Consider the following 23276-nt stretch of genomic DNA (forward strand, 5'->3'; position numbering starts at 1 on the left):
TTATTACTGCATCCCTTAGGAAAGCAGATACCCAGTCACCTTTTCATGCTGATCATCTGCAGGCCATCAGTGATAAAACTGGATATGCAGTTGCATGGCTAATTAGAATTAGAGAACTGACTGCTGGAAGGACCCATTGTGGTCCATATCAAAGTCCATTTCTGCTCTGCACTGCACAAGGGGTGTGTGGAAACAAGAGATGAGATAGGAGAGGTGGGACAAGAAAGATTTTCAGCACAGGAAATGAAAGTGGGATAGGTCAGTGGATTCTTCAGCAGATTCAATCTCCTATTTGGAAAGGTAAACATGACTTTTAAATGGCTTTTTTTTTTCTCCTTATCTCACAGCAGAATTTCTGGAGTTATGGAGTTGCATCTAGACAGAAATTTAAGGTAACTATAAAGAAGAAGGAAGAGAAGGGGTAGGGAAAGTATTACGAAAAACAAAAAAAGAGAACATTTCATCTTGTCGATGTCTCAAAGAGTTAAGAGGCAAAATTATCCTTTTTAGAAGTTGTCTGCTGGGAAGACAACTTAACCCTGTGGTCAGCAGGCCCTGGCCTTACACTACACCCATAATAGTCACAGGCATCCTGAGCCAGAGCCAGTGTTGCCACATCTTTAAAGATAGTTAACAGCTAAAAGGGGGATGCTTTAATTGAGCAGGGTTAGTTTGTGAGTGAAGTTTTCCATGTTACTCTGTGTGTGGTTTGAGACTGGTTGGGTGCAAATGCAGCCAGTTTTTTAGAGGGTTTACTAGCTCACAATGTTTTTTAACGGGCAAGAAAAAGCACTGTTTTGCTTGAGAAGCTATTTTAGTGTGCCCTTAGTGGTTTTAAAATGATCCTCAGAGCAACAAAGGGTATTTTTCCCCCTAAAAAAGGAAAAGAAAAAAAAAAATACCTCCTACCAAAAAATGTGGGATTTCTAGTCATTTCAATATGCTATACAGAACATCTTCTAACAAGTAATTGGAAAATAGAGTTTAAAAAAATTATTCTGACAAGACTGGATATAGAAAGCATTATTTCAGTTGTAGGATTATACACAGATATACAGATCAAAGATGGAACCTATAATTAAGTCTTATGCTCCCACTCTTCCCTTAATTAGCATTTTCACCTCTGTGACTTTTCTCAAGTGCATTTCTGTTCCACTGAGCTTTTTAAGAAAGCCTACGTAATCTAAAGACTCCATGATACAATATCTATATTTATAGTTACTGGATATATATTTATATAAGGAAGGAGCTATTAACTTCAGAGGCAGGCACAATGCAAATGACAACAGCATATGTTTGGGATCTTACCAGTAAGCCAGTAATGTTCAGAAATGTCAGTTCTGATGTAATGATGGTCGTGAGAAGGGCCCAGAGAACGTGTCAGAGCAGTGTCTTTGCCAAGGAAATCAGAAGCTGTTCCAGCATAAAGATACTCATCTGCAAATGAAAAAGAAATAGCATTCCTACAGCTGTGGCATAAAAAAATTAAGACTATTTACATTTTGTTGGGCGAACAACACCTGTGTTTAATTGGTCTACAAACTAATTGAATGCTTTAAAAATATTATTGGATTATATTTTAATGTTTTTTTTGGTTCTGTGAATTTATTTACATTTAAATGAGAGTGATATTTGTAATTATATGTCTGAGAAGTAATGCAGTCAATGCATAATTTTCAGATCTTTTAGGCACTCAGAAAAGTATATTTCCCAGGCTTTAATAGGTACTGGGCTCTTAAAGGTATAAAGGTCTATTTAATCTGAACTCCCTGTCCCATGCACCTGGGAGCCATAGGGAGGGCATGGCCACCTGTCCATTCCAGCTACCTCCTGTGTCCCAGGGCTGCCATGGATGGCCCTGATGGCTTTGCTGCTCCTGAGCTACAAAAATAGGAGGGATGCTTCCCCACTGGCATGTTGCAGCTTGACCCTCTCCTGGAGCAAGGATCTCCATCCAACAGTTAATTCACAAAGAGGAATTCAGACATAAATTCAGGGAATTTGTATTAATGGTAGGAATATGGCTACAGACACAAATCATCATCATTTTAACACAGAATGGTCTCACTAAAATAAATGACACATCTCACTTGAATAAGGCAGCCAGAATCACCTCACAAGAGCACTCAATCTATAACACAGTGCCCTGAGCTTGCTGCAACTACAGTCACTATTTGCTCTTCTGCCCCTTTTGTGCATTGCCATTTGGGCAATGAAAATGCTAAGAAATGCACTATATTTTCTGTTTTCCTTCAGATCTCAGTACATTTCAAAAAGAAGGAAAGACACTGTATCACCGTGAACCTTTTTCTAAACCACACAGTGCACTTTGAAAGACTCCTTTTTTTCTGAAAAATAACAAGCTTTATTGGTTAGACAGGGTGTTTTGGGTTTGTTGGGTATTTTTTCTTTGTTGTTTAATGCCTTGCAGAAAAAAATCCCTAGAATTCATAAAACCAAAAAAAGTTCATATTCATAAATTATAATCTTATAAAAAGCTGCGTGATACATAAAAATCCCTTTCCAAAAGTTCTTTATCCAGGTTTTCTGGATAACCAAATCCAGGGTTGAGACATTTCAGAAGATCTTTTAGAGAGAAGCCTTTGCTGAGTGTGAATGCAGAATAAATACCATTCAACACTGACGTTTGTGCTTCCATTTGCGAAAGATGTAAATGCACTTAAAAAATAAGATCAAGGGGGGAAAAAAAATCAACAAACCAACCCACAACCCATGATCCACAAGCACTTTATTTGTCAAAAAAAGATCTTTCACCTTTCTTTTCACCTCATTATTATTGTTACTTCTGTATTATTTCCATGACAGTTGTGGAAAGCACATCTTTCAGACAGCATGTTGCCTTTGCAAAGAAACAACAGTGCATTCTGAAAGGTATTTGTCATAATGAGGAATGGGCAGGGTAATTGGTGTTTGCTAACTGACAGGCACTGTGTGATCGATACATCTGAAGGGCCAACAGAAAGTCTCCATCCTTGCTTAGGCTCTGCTGACAAGGCATTTTCAGCACTTCTCTTGGCATTTGGCATCTCTCATTCCAAGTTCCTGTAGCATCCTGAGCAGTTTTGGTGAGTGACAATTTGTAATAGAGGATGGATGATGAACAGATGGTTTTTTAGTCAAAAAAACTAGTTTTTCAAATTTATCTATAGGTTTACTTTAAGTGATATATCATGTAGTACTCAGATTACTTATTCAAAGAATGAAAATTACTCAATTGCATTAACTTACATATAGGAGTGAAAATATAGTTAGATATTACTTAGCTCATAAATGTATAACTGAATAAAAAGTGTTCTCTGAATGATATAAGTAATCTTTACTGCCATTTGGCAGATAAATAAAAGTAGATGGAGAGAAGTGACATGCCAAGGTTTTTCTGCTCATTAGTGGCAGAAATGAGAAATTATCTCACCTGAGCTCCAGAGCAACATCTTATCCATGAACTATACTGCTTTCTTAGTTCATTTGGGAATAAGGTAACCATCCAAAGACAGACTAAAAACACATTCTCTGGTCAGTCCTGTAACTCTTTACAGTGGTCCTTGTACATTACTGTGAAGCACTTGACACTACCAACAGTCAAAAAAGGAGTACTAGAATACCCTGACTATTAACTTTATCTTGCTCAAAAATTGTTATGCAGCAAAGTTCATGTCTTAGGTAGCTAAAAGACACCAGCTTCTTCATTTTACACGATTTAATACAACAGTCAAAGCATGAGAGTGCTACTGAAATTAGGCAATGCTGTAATAAATCACAGAGTTCTACTGCTTGCATTAAAAAAAAGAAAAAAGTTAAAGTTTCTGGACCCCCATTTTAAAAATAGACTTCACGGTCATTAAAGAGTACTAGGGGTCTCTGAGAAGAATAAGCACAGGCTTTAATCTATTGTTTTTAATAAAGGAAGTCCTGCCCCATCTGTAGGGTCAGAATCACAAATCATCTATCTTATTATCTGAGAATAAAGCCTGAACATTAGTCATATTCTTTTTATAACACAGAGTGACCGATACTTCAAAGCACTGTCACCACTGTTCTTTGGCTGCAAATGAAAACGTCATGGTGCTTCACTCTTATCTTGTATTCATATGCTCGACAGACAAGTTAAATGAAAATTGTCCAAAGCTATGAACCAAACCATGACAAAAGTAGCTCTTATAGTGATTTGAAATCCAGAGGTCAAGCTGACATTCCTTGGCCCCAAATGTCAGACCACACAGTGCTGAGATGCACGCAGCAGGCAGAGTGCACTATCTGCTCCCGGCTTCAGAAGTGGCTACTCGAGCAAATAGAAACCTCAGAAACGTATTTATGGAAATAGTGCATGTCAGCAGACTTCAAAGGGCAGAACATATTGATAATTGCAGAAAGAGGCCCACAAGGGCTTCAAACACTCTCTGTCCGTGTGGGTTTTTTTGTTGTCCTCTTAAAGGAGCAGTGACTGGGTGAGGGTGAAGCCGCCTTCCTGCCCGGCTGACAGAGGCTTCACTGCCATTCCAATGCCTCTGTCTGCACTGCTGCCCTTCCAACTCTCTGGTGTCTGCAGCCTGAAGGCTTCCCCAGCTCTGAGAGCACAAACCAGCCCTGGAAATATGACCAGTGCCAGAGAAGCTCCAGCAGTGGCATCTGCTGAGCCCCTGGGCTTGCACAGAGCCATCACAAGTCTGATGGCAGCACTTGGCTCTGGTGGTTCCTCACCTGCCATCACTGAAGCAAACGGCTGCTGGGGATCGAAGGGACACTTCAACCTGCCAGACTCCAGGTTCTGGGTATCCAAACGGAATACCATCTCCTGAGAATAAACACAAATTCATTATCTTGGTGTTGCTACAGAGAAAAACTCACTCGGACAGCCTGTTCTGCCAGCGTACAAAGTGAAGGTGTGTTGGATCATGCGGCTGTCATCTCACCATTGATGTTTACAGACTGTGTCTGTTTCATATCTGGAATTTTTCACTCAGTGTTTTACTGTATCCTGGTCACTCTATAGTGAAACACAAATCTTATAAAAAAACCACAATTTTTTTTCAGAAAAAAAGAGATGCATTGTTCATTTCTACTCCAATTAAAAGCTGGATTATATTAAAAAGGCACTGGCTTCTATTTGGGAAAGTGCTGATAGACTGTATTGCAACAGGAGACCCTGAAGGGATTCTGGCTGACTGAAATTTCTCCAGGGACTGCTGAATAATGTTCACAACAGACACAGTTCAGACCCTTTTAAAATGAAAGCAGCAAATGCTCTCTCTTATTATTTTTAACAAGGCTAAAGATACAAGAGATATCAGAATAGCTTCTTCCTTCTAGTTTCCAAATATGGTATGATTAATTCCTGGGCCACAGAACAAGAGCATAGAGGAAGATAAAGAAAATAAGTTATTTAGAAATTATTGACAATGTTTTCAGTGAGGAATCAACAACTCCATTCCTGTAGGCATCCATTTGAAGCTTTATCATAGTTTTGAATTGCCAACATGGATTTTTTTACTTGCCCTTTCAATGGTTTCCTGAAAGTGCAGTTAACCTGAAATCCATAGTGAGTCCTGCTGAAGGCAAATTGATAGCTCAGAGGAGTAAAGTGAATTCTCTGCAGGTATAGAGACTTCATCTTCAGAATTATGCTGCCATTCAGAGAGGAGAGATTGCCTACAGAAGTGCTTTTAACATGTTTTCCTTTAACATGCTTTCCTATCTAAAGTGATATTTAAAATCCCAGTAGTGCTCAGAAATCTAATCAATGTATTATAGAGACAAAAATTCAAAATTTAGTTTAAAAAAAAAAATCAAAACATCTCCATGATTTCAACAAATAAAAATGGGTGAAGTGATTTTAGTTATTTTAATTTTTCCATGTCTCTGCCTAGCAAGAGGCCAGGAGAGTACAAGTGACAAGCAAGTATGTCCAAAGATGGCCACATAGGATTAGACTTCACAACACATTAATTCAATTCATCCTTAATGCACTTCAGATTATAAATGACCAAACCTTTCTATGTTATTGAGGTGCCTCCTAAACTCTCTAGGCTCAGAAGACAAAAGCCCAGGATATTGAATAATTAAGCTCCTTAAGAGAAAAGAAAAATCAATTCCAATCTGGGAACATAAATTCAATTTCCTCCAGCAATCCTAGCTCATAGGAAGTGGAATTTAATCATCAAAAAACTCGTTACCTTCCCAAACCTGTGGAATATCAGGACAACCAAATTCTCAGGCTGATGAAGTGAGTACAGCAAGGACAAAACTAAACTAAAAATTAGGCAATTTTTTTCTGACAGTGCTGGTGTCCCATTGTTCTTTGTTTCTAGGATGTGGAAGCCTGAGCTGCCCAGAGAACCCTTGCCTTATCACATGTGAAGAGGCTGTCTGCAAGCCCAGCAGTACTCAGGGGACCAAGGGAGTTACAGATCAACATCAAATATTTCAGACTTCACCCAGACAAACTAATGGAGACACTACCAGGCATTCACACAGAATTAACCTCCTGCTTTCATTTCGGGCAAAGCTTTCAAAGAAAAGAGCATCCCTTGGAGAGCTGTGGCTAACAGCACCAACCAGGCCAAGCCTCTTCTTCACCAGCCAAGAGAAGTTTTGGCAGCGAGTCGAGCAATAACAAGACGAGAACTTTAATCCCCTTTAATTGTGTGATCCCGTTGGGGATTTGTACTGCTTCAAAAGCAGTGTCTGCTGTGGTTTTGAGTCACCTGATCCACACTGCTTCCCTCTCTGTTTTCACAGCACTGGCACTGGCCAGGAGAGCACTGTGCAGATCCACCAGCAGCTTTCAAAGGTCAGCAGAGCACTGCCTGGCTTCCCAGCCTCCATGAGGCTATCTCAGGGTCTGGTTCTCCCAAGCATCCCACATCTTCCTGGAGAGGTTGCTAATTACCAGACATTCATTATCTGTTATTATAACCCAGATATTTAAATTTTTTAATTTTTTTTTTTAAAGTTGAGGGACGGAAAAAAGAAAAAATTCTAAGAGAATGTATTTCCTGGCTTCAAATCCTACCAGAAGGTATTTTCAACTGCCTGTCAAATTCATATCACTGTGCCTATCCTCAGCACCCTCCTGCCTTGTCACATTTATCTGGAGAGGCGGTGGAAGGATGGTGGCTGAGGAGTGTTTGGGCCTCCAAGAAGGAAAGGGGAAATATGCCTGATGCCATGCAAGGCTGATAAGTCAGTTGGAGGCTGTAGAAGAGGCAGGAGCAGTGCTGAACACTGCCCAACCTAGCCCTGCAGCTGAGCAACCAGGAGGAATGTGGGAGAGGCAGGACTGGGGGACAGTGAGGGGATTAGGAAATACAATACCAGGATTCTTCTTCCATTTCCTCTCACAAGGTAATTGGTCATGTCTAGCTGAGACAGACCCCTTGTCTAGACTGGCTGCTGGACTGAACAGTCAGACCAAATCCATAATTTCATAAGGTCTGGTGAAAACAACTTTCACAAATGAAGTAGATGAAATGAAGTAGGGCAATGATAGAGTGAATAAGGAATCTTGTTAATGACCTAGAGGTAAACCAGAGCCTTATTTATACTCTTGCTGAGAGCTGTTCTGTCTATTCAGCTGTGTATTTGATCATCCAGCTAAGAAATCAGCATGATACGAGGGATCTAAAATTTCAGTTGCTTCAACTGGAATATTTAAAGCAGCAAAGCAAAGAAGTAAGCAGCAAAGCAAAGAAGTCTACAGAATTATTTAATTGTAAGCCAAATTATACACCATATACCAGACAATACCAGGAGCATTAATGGTTTGTTAGGCAAAGAACACTACTGTGTAGATTTCTCACAGCTTCAGTTTTCTGTTAAACAGGAAGCCCCTCTGTGAGTTGGTCATCCAACCCACAGATTGTGGGGTACATAACAACAGATCTCAGCCTTGGCAAGCATTACTCCCCTTTTTTTAATTCCATGAGGATCTGCCCTTGATTCCATGTATAAGTGACAGAACAAGGTGGAATAACTTTAAATTAAATAGAATAGGTTTAGATTAGATATTGGAAAGAAATTATTCCCTGTGAGGATGGTGAGATACCAGCACAGGTTACTCAGAAGCTGTGGGTGCTCTATCTCTGGAATTATTCAAGGACAGGCTGGACTGGGCTTTGAGCAACCTGGTGTAGGGGAAAGTGTCCCTGCCCATAGCAGGTGGGCTGGAATTGGGTGATCTTTAAGGGCCCTTTCCACCCAAACCATTCTGTAATTCTTATTCTGTTTCAGGTTAATCGATTTAGTAACTTTAGATGCCATTTCTTATATTCTAGAATTTTACCCAGCCTCGAAGAAAAGAGAAAGCTATTTCTATAGCAGCATAGGAAGCCTGCACCACAGGCAACCAGACAGGTCACATCTCAACACTGTCTGAGAACAGCGCCAGTGGAATAAATATAGCCAAGGTGTGATACATATAAGAGTTAAAATAGACTTGTGTACTAAGTGGCTGCTAGACACAACACCAGAATTCTTCTGTTTTGGGGGTTCGGCCTCAAACATTTACCGCTTAGTATAGAGATTTCTTTGTCACCAGCAAATGAAGACCAGTCAGCTGCTAACTTCAGCTCAGGAATATGCCACTAGTGATGGACAACACCCAACACCTCCTCAGTGACCAGACTGCAACACATTGCAAAGTCCTGAGACACTGTCCCTGCACTCAGGCTCAGAGACCCTTTTCTAAGTGTTCATTAATCTCATGCACAAGGCATAGGAATCCATCTGTGGGCCAAGGGTATATGTACATTAAAAGATAGAACTACAAGTTTCATCTTGAACTCTGAATGTATGTGCGTAAGGAAAGTATGTGCAGCCGTTAGTTACTAGAAAGGAAGACATCTGGGTTAGATGTTCTCTTCACTTAGTTAATCACATGGAAGTGTCATACCAAAGAACTTTGTATTAAGCCTGAGGAAAAGTGCTTTGTTCAAAAGTGATATGCACATACCAAATGTGAGAACGAGAGTTCCCGTCTGACCCAGAGAATCCACCATTTACCCTGCTATTTATGCAAGCTGCTGTCAAGTCATTTTTTACACACTCACATAGTATTTTCCAATCTATGATGAATGCTAAACAAGATGAGGGCTATTCCTTGACATGTCACACTAGTGAGAAAGTTAAATTACCTCTTTGTGAGTTCCAAGTTCAATGTATCCACACAGAGGGTGAAACGCTCCTGTGCCACAGACATAAACATGGGTCCGGTTGTATGGCTGAAGAACACGGATAAAATTGGCACAATCTGCCTGTTGGAAAAAGAAAGATAAAGGTTAATTTTCATGTTTATTCTTTTTTTCCATGTTATACATTCTACTAAATTACAGCCATAGCACTGGTGTACTTAAAACTACTGTAGCAGGGACTGTTTATGAAGTAGTTCAAAGCTGTGACAACTACAATTTGACAGCAGCTATCTACCAGGCAGTTCATCAATCAGACATGCAAACCTAATTCTGCTGTAATGCTTACAGCCACAAGAAGCTGTGTGCTCACAGCACAGCTTGGAGGGTATCTGTTCAGCCTGTGTCCTGGCAAACAACACCTGCCAACAACTGGACAGAGGTGACAGAGCCACTGGGTTTGTCTGGCTACCAATCCTCCTGCCTTTGCTTCCCAGCTCAGGGTGTTTAACACCAAAGATTACATGATTAAAGTAACTGCGCTGGGCTGAAAGGCTTCAACGCACTTCAGTGGGTGTGCTTTGTCTCTGCACCAGCCACATCTTACTGGTGACTTTTATTTGGTTATTTCTGAGTCCAGTGGGCTGTCCTGGATCTAGCTGGGCTTGGTCCTTGCTGGGCAGATGCTGTGTGCTCCAAGCATGATACATGGGCTGGAGGAAAAGGCTTGCTCTAGCTTTCCCCAAAATGAAATTAATACAGAAAAACAAAACAAGTATTTCAGAGGGAATACACAAGATCTGTTCATACTTTCAAGACATCACCCTACACCTAAGTGAGAGTCCAAAACAAGTATTTCCCTCCCAGGACCCTTTCAGTCTTCTCTTAGTATAGAAACAGAATAAATCTTCCATATACACCACTATAAGAAAATTTCCAGTGCTCAACAAAGGTGTTGTTTAGGTTTTGACTGCTGTAAAGACAATGGTAGCAACAAGTTAGCATAAGAAATTGAAATTCTTCAGGTAGAGAGCTGAGAGTGTTTTGAGCTGCAATCTACCTTGGTAACTGACATGCTGGATAGAAATTAGGACATTTTTCTGAGACAAAATGAAAAAAAATATATTTTACAGCCAGAAAATGTTTACATTTATAGTGGGCTCTAGACACATGATGTAATCTGTCATAAGTAAAACATATAAAAGTTGTATTGTATACAAGTATGTACCTTAAATATACTTCCTAAAGAAAATTTGTGATTTGTGGTTCCACAGAAAAGCCACTGAGTCTGAAATTTTCTTTTAACCCTAACTCAAGCAGTCTGCAAGTTAAGTTGATTTTTACACTGCTCTACTACTCTGTTTCTTTAATGAATTATAATGAAGTTACATTCAGGACACTCCCAAGAAAAAAAGAAGCATTTTAATGTGAAAAGAGAAGATTTCATGGAAGTTTTGCCTGATATACATTTCTGAGGTAAGTCCATTCATCTCTCAGCTGCATTTATTACATCAAAGAAAAACTTAGATGATGATTGCTGGCTGCAATATTGATTTTTTTAAAATATTAATATTAAAAAACAATAGAAATGATTTTTTTTTAATTAAGAAAAAACACTTAAGACATTAGTTCAGAAGAAGTGTAACAAGACCTTACTAATGCATTTTTTGCATTTACTAACAAACACACAGATATTAATAAATCTCAGCAATAATAAAAAAATATACATCATACTTACCTGGGCATCTTTCCCAGCTAATTTGCATAATTCTACCTTTTCTTTTGCTGCAGGCCAGTAAATCTGTAACATAGTTAAAATAAAACAAAGATTATGAAGATTAGAACCTGTCCTGTGACTGACAGATTAATTACTCCATGAATAAACAGTTAAAACAGATTTATGCAGGTTGAAAAACCTTGCCTGTAAATTGAAATGAAAATGACTTCAAATACAAGATTCCATGACAAAAAGTTACAAGGTTTCAAATCAACCCCGCCGATCTTTGTTTATTTCTTCATTGGCTACGTGTACTTTTTAAAAGCATTCAGTTAATCTGGCCAGGGCACCTTGTCACTATTATGTGTTTTCCTCAAAGTTATGATGAGCCAAATCATCTGAAAACTAAACTGATTGCAAAGCCAGGCAAATTACATTTGTGAAGAATTTAGGCCAGTGGACTTGGCATAACTGTTATAAAAAAAATACTTAGCTCTTTCTGCCAATTTTCAAATGAAAAGAATTAGCTTCAAAAAACTAAGGATAGCTCAAGGGAAATTAGTAGAACAAAAAGTACATTTGACAGAAATCAACAATGCGTAGTTTAAAAATGTCACCCATCAACATTAACTGAGTTTACTGAGAAAATGAAACAGAAGTTTAGAGTAGAATTGCAGACCTTAGATAATTGGCATTAAATATTGATATAGTTTCTCTTTCTTTTTTAATCTGCCCTGAAGAATTCTATAAAATGGGTTTTGATGTAGATCAATCCAGATGGCAAAATACTACCAGTTACTGTAATCCAAATTATGTAAGCGAAGAAATATAAATGGACAACAGCTCAGGTTCTGCCTCATTTATTTCAATTAAGCAGTCAAGACTAGATATGATTGAGTACAGGTTTGATCCTAATAAATTTAAAATAGAAGATAAATACAAATTCTTCTACAACAATATTGATAAAAATGGGTATTTTTTACTTCTAATTTTGACAAGACAAAACTGTTATTTCTTATAACTAATAGTAAAAACACTACAAACCACACTACTTTTTAAGCAAATATTGATTAGTACATTGTTGCAAGTCCCAGGCACCAGCCAGCAGGTCATTAGTAGCCACAAATGCTTTAGAATAGTCTCCAGTCATGCTTTACAAAATCTTTAACAGCAAATATATAAGAATGAAGAATTGTTGTAATATGCATCAGAAATAAAAACATCAAGGAAGGATGCACAACCCAATGGCATACAGGAATAGTTGACTGCTGTCATATTCCCTTTCACCCAGCTGTTGGCACCTTGTAGAAGTGGCTTGACGTACACAGGCTCAGTCCCACGTGGGTAAGAAAGCAAAAGCCAGTGTCCTGTGTCATATACCTTTATTTCCCAAAACCTATAGTCACTGTTTCTCTCAGTCTGGAAGCACTTTGATTTTACTTCTTCCTCTTTGATTCCCAGTGAAAATGGATTTATTGGATTTCTGCAAGGAAATTAATTTCCTCTCACATGAATTTAGTTACCTTTCTGATAAAAACCTCTTAGTAGAGATAATGAAGTTTGAGTTACTTAAACCTTAACCCTCTACAATATTTACAAAGAGTCAGAGATAAAACAGTGTAGCGGCATGGCAGTACTGGAGCATAACTTTGCTTTCCCAGGGCATTTTTCTCAGAATGATGTGGTCATCATTCTGACCACATACCTCTGAATGAGGTATAAAAAAAAGCAATCTGAAATCAGCTGTGCCAGGGCATGTGGGTGGCACAGTGCACAGTGCCAGGAAGCACAGAGGAAAGTACTGGGAATATCAGGAAGGGCTGAAGGTAGGTCCAGTCTGGTCTCTGCCTGGGCAGAGTGGGATGCGTCACCACTGCAACACAGGTTGAGTTTAAGAAGAAAAGCTGATGAAAATGTACCAGTGAAGAAAAGCTGATCAGAAGGAAGAGATAGATGAATGCGAGATCATAGATCTCCAAACACACCTGGCCCAAGGAGATTTGTCTGAGCTGTCAGTTCTCTTGTACATAAAATTTATGACCAATTCTCTCCAAGATGCCTGAATCATTTACAGCAAAGCCTAGAGGCAAGGGGCTTGGGAGATGTCTGGCAAAAGTTTAGTTATCCAATTAGGCAGACAGGATGTCTCTTTTCAGGATTTTGAAATGCTCAGATCTCCTTGTCAAATACACAGAAGAACTGGAGGAGTTAAAAACAGAGACATCTGCTTCGAGGCATCAGAAGTGCTAATGGACTTGACTTATTCTCCATTCTTCTACAGATTCCTTCATGGAAATTACTGTTTGTCCTACAAGGCGGAAATACACACACCCCCACTTCTATGGTAATTGACCACAGACAATTATATTAAAAAATCAATTGTTTTACTCTCTAGTTACTCAACAGACTCAGTATTTAGCATAATAAGGCCACATTAGACAATGAAAAGTGAAGCTAAGTGATCCAACTTGAAAATCAATTTGTAATTATATATGGGGTAGTAAAAGTGGTATTTATTTGCATTACATATAAGAAATGAGAGGTTCCCAGAAACTGTCAGTTCTAAATTGTAATAGATCAAGAAAATTGCATAATAAATAATGAGTTGATGTGCTGAGCAAGAAAGCATAAACCTCATTTTTTTATTACAGGACATGCTGTGTAACAGTACCACAGGTCTGGTTCCCTCCAACCCTGACACAAGTAACGTTACACATCTGTAGTGACTTTTCTGTAGGGGGTGAAATTAAGTTTTACTGTTATATTTAATTCTGATGAGTTACTTAGTTTTACAAAATCCAAAAAAAGTAAGACCATATGCTTCTGTAGTTTCTGTTAGATTTAAAATCATTGCACTTTAAAATGGTTTGAAGCTTTGAAATTGGTAAATTTTTAATATTTTTTCTATTTACATGCTTTATTCACAATGGTAACAACTTATTAACAAATTCTATTTTTTTTTTCCCAAATTCCTCAATAAACAAAAACTTCAAGGAATGGAAACAAAAGACAGATAACCAGGCACTATATATTAAAGGTGACAAAAACATTGACTTAAGTTATAATCATTTTGTGTTACAAACAGTACAAATTATATATTTAATATATTTTATAGTATATATGTATCTGTATTTGAAATGTCTGGAAAAATCTTAGATTAGCTTAATGGAGTTACTGAATTTAAGGCAAGAATGCAACTAGTTGGAATACGTAAATGGTATACTTAAATAGAATTCTTTTCTTAATCTTCAGTTTATTTTCATTTTAAAATAACCATATCAAAATACCAAAGGTTGGCTACTGTCATGATTTCCAGATTTTATCTTCTATTGCCCAATTTAAAAAAAAAAAAAACAACAACCTTACCATTACTTTTAAATCATTCTTCAAATATTTTCTTAATTTTAGCAACAGGAAAGAAATTAAATTCTCCTAATAAATGAAAGTTAATAAGCTCTTTACTATCAGAGAGAAAGAATACCTCCCAGGAGTATGAAATTAAGCAGTACATAAGCATAGGACAGATAAGGTATCACTTTAAAGGGTAGATGGAAATTGATTTCTGATTAAAAGAAAACATTTAAAACCACAAAGGTCTTTCTAAATCAGGAGCAGCAGATTTCTAAAAGTAACATTTTCCTGTCCACTAAATAGTCATTTTTACTATGAGAAAGGAATGAAAAGGAAAGAAAAAATTGTTAAAAATGTGTATTATTTATATATAGATATATAAATTGGCATGTGGATGCTGTATATATATATATATACATATATATACATATATATATGTATATATATTTATATATATACATATATATATATACCTATATATACCTATGTGTATATACCTATGTATATACACATAGTATATACCTATGTGTATATACTATGTATATACCTATGTATATACCTATGTGTGTGTGCATATATATATATATATAAAAAATATATGGATCCACCCTTCTCATTCCAAAAGAGCTGTTATCTGTCATCAATTAATAATACTGATATTTTACTCATTTTTCAGTATCTATGTATCTATCTCAGTATCAGATTTTGTATCTAAGATAACACTTTAGACTATAAATCCTTAGGAGAAGGGGTTCTCAAAATAAAACAGTTAAGTCTGATTGCAAAAAAAAAAGTTGTGTGAAATTACAGCTTTTTCATTAATCACTTCTAGATAGGCTTCTAAATCTAGCATGGTGCAGGACTTCATAAAATGAGTGAAAATATTATATATTGTCCAAAATACAAAAGAGGAAGACCGTAAGCTACCTAAACAATTTAAAAAACCATTGGTCTTCATCTGTTTGTAAGGTTTCAAAACAAGTTTTTAGTGAGGGAAGAGACAACACAAGTTTCCAATGAAAATGGAGTGTGGTAGAGAAAACAACATAACTTGGTAAACAGACATTGGTTCAGTCTAATATTGTACTTTAGTACTTTAATAACCGAGCTGAAGTGCACTAAGGTGCTAGAGCTGCTCTTCCCCATGGCTCCACTTAAGTATTTACTAAATTGTCACGTGGAAACTGATTAGCGCAGCTGCAAAAAACAGGCACTAGTACAAGAAAAAAAATGGTCTAATAAGTAAAGAACTTGAGGTAGAAAACTACTCATGAAGTTCCTCAAGGAACAGTGTCAGAGCTCATCCTGTTTCTTGTACCCTTCAGCAGCCTTGATAAAAACCCAGAACTCTGCCACGACACATGCAGGTGACAGAAAGTTGGAAAACACCACTAATACAAGTGGGGTTAAATTAGGAAGGAAGAATCAAAGGGCTCTGAAGACCAGAATTATAAACAGCCAGAGGAAATGGGTATAAAAAGCTCATAAATAAATATATATCATAGATCACAGATTTTAACAAAAATTAAATCTGAAACACTGGAGTAACAAGGATCTGTCCCACAGCAACAACATTCCTAAAGAAGTTGCATGAAGTATCCCAAAGGGCCACTTAGAACAGCTGGGTTACAAAAGGAATAACTGCTCCATGAGGTAGGTGGTGCTGATAGCAGGGAGTGAGACCAATTGACCAACGTGACTCCTGCCAGTTTCACGTCCCCACGACAGCCACGCTCATGCCAGCAGCAAGCACTTGAGTGTCCCACTGAGGCTGTCGGCTTTCAGCAGCCCTGGGGCTTTCACCAGAGCCTCTCCCGTGCCCGATGCACGTGCTGCTGCACTTCTCAGTCAGTGCAGCCCCTGGCACCAGACACCCCAATGTGGTGGTGACCTTATTGCTCCCTACAGCTTCCTGAAGGGAGGTTGCAGACAGATGGGGGTCGGTCTCTTCCACCAGGCAGCAACTGGCAGAACAAGAGGACACAGTCTCAAGCTATGCCAGGGAAGGTTTAGGTTGGATATTAGGAAAAAATTTTTCACTGAAAGAATAATAAAATACTGGAATTGTCTTCCCAGGGAGGTGGTGGAATCACCATCTCTGGATATGTTTAAAAAAAGACTGGACTTGGCACTTGGTGCTATAGTCTAGTTGTGGTGTTAGGGCATAGGTTGGACTTGATGATCTTAGGTCTCTTCCAACCTCATTATTTTGTGATTCTGTGATTCTGTGAAGTGCTCGGCTAGTGGTGCATGGAGCACCAGCAGGGTGTATCCCTAGCAGGAGTGAAGGACATCAGCTGATCAGCACCTCTCAAAACACTCACACACCAAATCTGGGGCCTGGTGAGAAAGCGATTGCTCCCTTCCTATTTTAAAGGAATAAAAAGTGATAAAAGCATTTAGATGAAAACACAGATTTTTAACAGCTGCTTGATGCAGAAAGAGAAGGCCAACTTTCTTTCCTTGTTTCATTCTGTGTACTAGATATTCATCATACTGATGCTTGAGGGAAGGTATGCAATAAAATTACAGCTTTCTGGGCATCAAAATGTCTTATTAAGGCTTTGTGAAGCATGTACACCATAACTCAGAAGCTTAGGCTCATTGGTATGGGTAAATTCCCCATATGACAGTCCCAACTGCAGTTTCCAAAGAACAAAGCCAGATTGAGTTGTAAACCCTTTGTCACATTGGCATATGCAATATACTCCCCCTAAGAAAATCTTCTCCATGAAAAACTACTCCACTGTGTAAAAAAAAAAAAAAAAAAAAAAAAAATCATGGCTTAGCTCAATGGGACCATAAAATGAATACAGTAAAGAGGCAACATGAGCCAAACAGACTGAAGTAAACCAGGATACAGTCTAATCCTAGTTTTGTTACTGCCTTACTATATGTGACAGTCAGGTCTCAATTTTCCCACCAGTAAAATGACAATAATGTGACTTTGAAAAATTTATTTTCTTGATTTTCTGAAGAAGTTTGTAATTCATAGCTCAAAAAACAAAAGCAAAGAAAAACAGTAAGATCAAGGAGCACTGAGAAAACATACAGCAGTGATCCAATAAGAATGTCCCCCTGCTGCATAAGACAGTATCACAAATGTCATGCCCCAATGCAACAAGAGTGGGTGTTCAAGGATTGCATCCTGAGAACTAGGACATTTGTCACTGCTGTATACTGATCCCAGGCCACTTCACTGAAAATTACTGCAAGCACTAAAAATTTACTGAATTTCCCAGAAAACACTGGAAAGAATTTAATGCATTCTGTGTATTATTTAGTGGAAAACAAAGAGTGTTACAATTATCACAGAATATTCTGAGTTGGAAGGGACCTACAGGGATCATTGAATTCAACTCTTAAATGAATGGCCTGTACAGGGAGTGACTCCATGACCTTGACATTATTAGCACCATGCTCTAACCAACTGCACTAATTAACGAGAAAATAATCTGATTTTAGCATACCATATTTATATACAGGTTGTTCTCTATAAATATCTCACATTTGCTGCATTAATGTGGGCACTATGGAAGCTCACAGCTTGGGGAATTGGACAAATTGTTGTCACACACAAATCTTGACAGGAATTTTATCCCAAGCAGGTCTTGTAACTGACTCCCACTGTAATTGCTGTACTCTGGAATTCAGTATTTTGAAGTCATCAGCAAACAAAGGAAGCTGATACATCTACGTTTCTCATCTATATTTCTCCCTGAATTTGAAAACTAATTGGGCTGTCCTTAGTGTTTTTCAATCTAGCTTTCTTTATAGCAGTTTCATCAAGGTTTAGCTAACTCCCAGAAATACTTAAGAGATCCTTAATAGCCAAGAATGTATCCTTAATATTTTTTACATCTGCCACAGACCTTTACCTATAGTACTATTTCCCATACTTGCAACACACATCCATGAAATAAATTAACCAGAATTTCCATCTCCAATTCTTTCATAGTAACAGAAAATAGGATACATATAATCTGATGTAACAGGATGGGGGAAAGAGAGAATATGAGACTTGTTTCAAAGTGATTTACAACACAGCAGGAATGCCAGTGTCAGTGCATGGCATTCTTTATTTTCATGGAGCTGTCAAACTGAGTAAAATGCACTGGAAGTCAGAGGAAAATAAAAGTTGTGTATTTGGAAGACACAAGATTTTGGTAGCTTAAATTTGGCAGGTGGCTGTTAGAATGAAACCTCATATTAGAACCAAATGGGCTTTAATACTGCATCTGTCTGCAACAAAGGAACATCTCCACATGCCCCAGTTCTCCTCTTAAACTGTGATCTCCAACACAAGTAGAAGCCAGTACTTCCAGCCTCAAGGGTTTTCTGAAAAGTGCATGTTATGAGTACATGTGAAAGCTTAAAGAAAATAGACTAGATGCTGATTTGATTTACACTGGGTTAATTCTTCAAAGGCTTCAGTGCTTCTACACTTCATTTTCCACAGTGTGACCACAGCAGACTTCTGATTATTGTCTGTTTCTCCTAAAAGGAAACTATACACCAGGATTTTTTGGGTAAATGGCATTGCTCCTGACATGTTTATCACTTCAGACTAAAAAAAATCCTACCTTTGAAAAAGCCAAAGACCAATATAAGGAAATGTTTTCAGAGAGCAGGATACTGGCTATTTTTTATAGCTACACACATGGGTAAAACACAAAAAATGACAGCGGATGTTTATGGGAACATAATTTATGGCAACAATGCAAAAGGAAATAACAGAGACACACTCTTCCACCTAGGACTGTTATCATTCTGGATTCATACTGCTTTCTTCACGTCTTGCTCTATCTATTCTTTTATGTCTGTAAACACTTTTCAAAAGCTTTCACTTTGTCTACACAGGTGCCTGAATTTAAGTCTGTCAAACAACTTTATGGAGTAAACAGCTCCCTTCCAAGGGCTAGCAAGCACAAAGTTATCGCCTGTACCTCTGAAAGCCACTAACCTGAAGTTTCACTAGGTTTACCCTAGATTATCCTAATGCTCCACTTTCATAAATTTAAATATCTCCAGTGGTTTCCACATGACTCTTTGGTCTTCAAATATGTTTCCTGGCAAACTTTTTCTTCTGACAGGTCAAGAAAGCTTCACTCTCAGACTGCAGTTTTGTTGACAGGCAGGAAGCTAACCTCCTTTGAGCTATAGAATAAGCAGCACATTTTTTTTAAGAAGAATCAACTTGGTATTACTGTGTTTCAAGGCTGCAATAAACACCTCAGACTCTGTATGTGTTCCTGAGGCTCAGGCCTGATGGCAAGAACCAAAGCCTCCTTTCAGTACTGGCTAAATTCCCACTGGATTCATTCCTAATTGAGACCACGCTTATATAGACTGACAGGAAGTTTCTCAGAGCAATGAATGTAAAATTCTGCTCCTGCATCTCAAGGGTGCTGTTTTACATAAATATGCATATGTATTTGCATACATGTTCCCCTTCCTGAAGAGATGGGTGTGTCACACTGCAAACAGTGCTGAAACACAAGCCCACTTGAACTGCTGGCAAGCAGTGGAGTTATAGAAAAAATTACATACAGCTATTTCAAAAGCACTTACCCAGCAGATAAATATACATTTATGCATATATATTTTTTTTTTTTCCCTGTGAAATACAGTTAATAGTCAATACAAGAGAGCATTCAAGGATGTCACAAGCTGGCTGTACATGCCAGAAAAACAGTAGCAACTACAAACCAAGGATGCTCCAAGTGATGATAATTTGTGACCCAGAGCCAGTGCACACTGGAACAGATGAAAACAACTTGTTCCAAAGTTGCTATTGGGGATCTGACATGTTTATCTATTTGGCCCACATGGGGCTGTGTCTTCTAGCACTGACAGCTCCTGCAGGTTGGCAGCTTTTCAAAAGCTTGTCAGGCCTTGATAGCATTCCTATTCCCGCGGAGCTGGGCGGGTCACGCTGCGCATCACACCGTGATAATCGCGCTGACATGTAACCCTGCGTGCACTGTTAGCACAGCCACAGAAAGGGGCACCACTGCTTTGCAGCTATTTACTCACTGTTTACCCAGCTGACAACATTTTGTATTTCCTATTTATTTAGCTTAATAACTAAAATAGAAAAGGCTTTAAGCAAACTTGCAAGAAAATTCAATGTACGAATGTAATGGTTCCAGCAGGATCCCAGAGCCTGGTGTTCCTACAGAATTTCTTCTCCAGCTTTCTAGCTTCTCATGCTATTAAGTATTCTTTTGTTTTACACAGCACTTCAGGTGGTAATGGCACAGAGGCCTTCAGTAGAACTGCTTTCTTTCACTAAACATCTTTATTTCACTCACAGGAAGAAATCACAATTCTTCCAGTTTGCAAACAGCTTGCAGAATTTGTCAGGCATATGAGGATCTTTCAAAAAAAGACTGTGGCACTTGATAATGCTGCTCCAGCAACAGAAGCTAAACGCTTCTGTACAGGAAAACTTCAGAGAAAACATATCCCTGCTACAGAAAGATGATTATCTGTTGCAAAATTTTATATATTTATTGACTATAATCACTTTAGCTTTCTGCATTCGCCTGTCATTCTGGAAGAATTGCTTATTACACTGTGGTATTTATTGTTGCTTTATAATGAGGTTTGCAAGCACTGGAAACCGGACAGATTTTTTTTCAAGCTGCCAGCTAAGGAAGTTTTCAACCTATTACACAATATATTGAATAACAACTATAATAATTTAAGAAATTTGGACTCCAGCAGAACTATTGATTTATTTCATAAGGAAAATATGCCAGGAAATAAAGCCGTAACTTAATATATGTAAGTCAAATTAACTAATTTAGGTAAATAAATAGGTTTTTAAAAGGAAGTTATTAAATTATATATATGTATACATTAGAGAAGAGAGCAGGATGCAATGGTTTGGATGCTTCTTTGAATACTATTCCAGAAATGTCTTAATACAGAGCTTCAGACTCTAAAATATAATCTTGCCAAGTAATTATATCCACATATGAAAATAAATTGTTGGGGATTCTGACTTGGCTTTTGAAGGTATCAGTAGCTCCTAACAAAACAAATATCTGAAATTGAGAGCTTTATTGAAATAAGATGAATCTACCCAGCACAGAGCATTTGAAAGTTAACGTTCAGCTTTGTTTTAAAGAAAGGAAACCCTAAACTAAGAACAATCTTGCATTCTAGTCTCAAAGTTGTTATACTTCCCTTGCCCCCTCAGCTTGCCACACTCCTTCCTCAAAGTCATTAATAAACACATCATTTATAGGCAGAATGTAATATTCAAATCAATTTCTACTCGTTTTAGTGGCTGTGTGTAAGCAGATTATTTTTTCCAGACAACTCGTACTCCAGAGGAGTACAAAGGACACACTTCAGACCCTTGTAGTCCCAACATGTGTGGTTTCCTCACGCTGGGAAAGCCTGGAAGCCAGCCGCCTGGCCTGGCGCCAACCCAAACTACGGTCAGTCTAAACACAGCACCGGCAAGTGCTACTCTCTGACACTTCCCTGCTACTGTAGAGTATCCTCTAGCATCCTCCTCAGCAACTGAGATTTATACACAGTTCCTCAGGCTACTTCCTTCGTCTCATCCCTTCTCTCCTCTGACAAGATTCAACCAGCCAAGCGCAGAGGAATTAAAGAGAAACACTTGTGTGACATTGCCTTGTGTTACCTGGGCACTTACACAACAAGATACATTTGCAAAGTTGTTGAATGCCCAGGGAGGCCCTGGAAATCGTCACACCAGGATGCTCTGCAAGGCTTCTCAAGTCAGTTCTTCCCACTTAGATACATTTATCCTCACATGATTTTTTTCTGAGAAATTAAATATCATCTGAATAGTTGAACTGTTATTAGTTTACTACTGAAAGAAGTAGAAGTATTTGAACCTGCACACATATTTAGTCTAGATATGCAAGTGGTTAGGAATTTTATTCCCCTCCTTTCAGGTTACCACAGATATGTAAGCATACATTCTCTATTCATCTTAGGAAAGGCACATTTTCCTTCCAATACAGAGTCTTTTCTCTGTAATATCTATATCACTGTCTGACTGCAGGTTAGTTCTCCTGGTTGTGTGTTCTGCTCTTCTTGGAAAGCACAAGGTCCATAATGATCAGTGGTGGCTTGGCCAAAGGCAAAATGTCACCAGCTTGGACTGAGGGGTGGCTCACACAGGGTGCTGCCACCTCCAGCAAGGTCTGGGCTCATAAAGCCCCACTGAACATAATGGGAAGTGACAGAACTCAGCATCTCTCAGGAGGCAAGCAGCATCCCACAGAAACAGAAGTCTGCTTTTCACACACAAAAAAACTTGCTTTCTGCAGAAAGCCTACATTAAAAATCAATTTGTAGTCTGAAAATTTGCAATTATAATTAGCAGTGCTGTTATTAATGCAATATCCTGAGGGGGTGGTGGATTTTGAGTCAATTGCTGAGATGACAGAAGCAAGTTAAGTGCTTGATAAAGCATCCTAGGAAGAAATTTCCTGAAATGCTCTGAATCTGAGTTTTACAAAAGTGGCTGTGCAGCACTGCTGAAGTCAAGATGAGGAACAAGATATTCTGCTTGGTACTGTATCTCTTCTATACAATGATGGCAAGTGTTGCTCTCAAACATGGGCAAAATAGTCTCTTGTTCCACCTGTTCAGCCCCTGCATGCAATCACATTAATTCAGGGTCAGTTACCTCTTCAGAGCTGGCAGCAGAATGCAGTAATTTAAAACCCCCCTCTGGTGCCTAAAGAAAATACCAAACACAGCTGAGAATTCAAATTTTCTTCATATCTGGAAGAAGCAGGAAACCAGCTTTCATGTGTTCCCGTGCAAGCATCTGGTTTTCACTCGTAGCAGTCAACTGCGCTTACAAAAGCTCCAGTTCACCATATCTACTAGAAATATTGAAGGCTAAATTGTCATCTTATTATCTCAATTTAACACATTGTCACTGGACACGGGCAAGGGACTACAGCAGATCCCAGTGAAAGCTTTTCCTATCACTAGTAATTCTAGATATTAACAGAAATGCTAAAATTGCCACTTACATTTTACTATAATTTAAACCATCTAAATTG

At 38.4% G+C, this 23276-nt stretch overlaps 1 protein-coding gene across 4 annotated transcripts in view; it reads right to left on the minus strand.

The window, feature by feature from the left end:
* The window catches only part of SEMA3D (semaphorin 3D), a 134183-nt gene that overhangs the window by 53326 nt on the left and 57581 nt on the right, over positions 1 to 23276 (minus strand). For all 4 annotated transcript variants that reach the window (XM_021539566.3, XM_085568257.1, XM_021539570.4 and 1 more), the window contains exons 4-7: positions 10882 to 10944; positions 9150 to 9269; positions 4720 to 4813; positions 1309 to 1437 (exon numbers count right to left, since the gene is read on the minus strand). In XM_021539566.3, coding sequence (XP_021395241.1) covers positions 1309 to 1437; positions 4720 to 4813; positions 9150 to 9269; positions 10882 to 10944 — 406 coding nt within the window. The remainder of the gene's footprint in view (positions 1 to 1308; positions 1438 to 4719; positions 4814 to 9149; positions 9270 to 10881; positions 10945 to 23276) is intronic.

The sequence above is a fragment of the Lonchura striata genome, chromosome 1A (genome assembly GCF_050655825.1).
Source record: "Lonchura striata isolate lonStrDom1 chromosome 1A, ASM5065582v1, whole genome shotgun sequence".
In the NCBI taxonomy this organism is placed as follows: domain Eukaryota; kingdom Metazoa; phylum Chordata; class Aves; order Passeriformes; family Estrildidae; genus Lonchura; species Lonchura striata.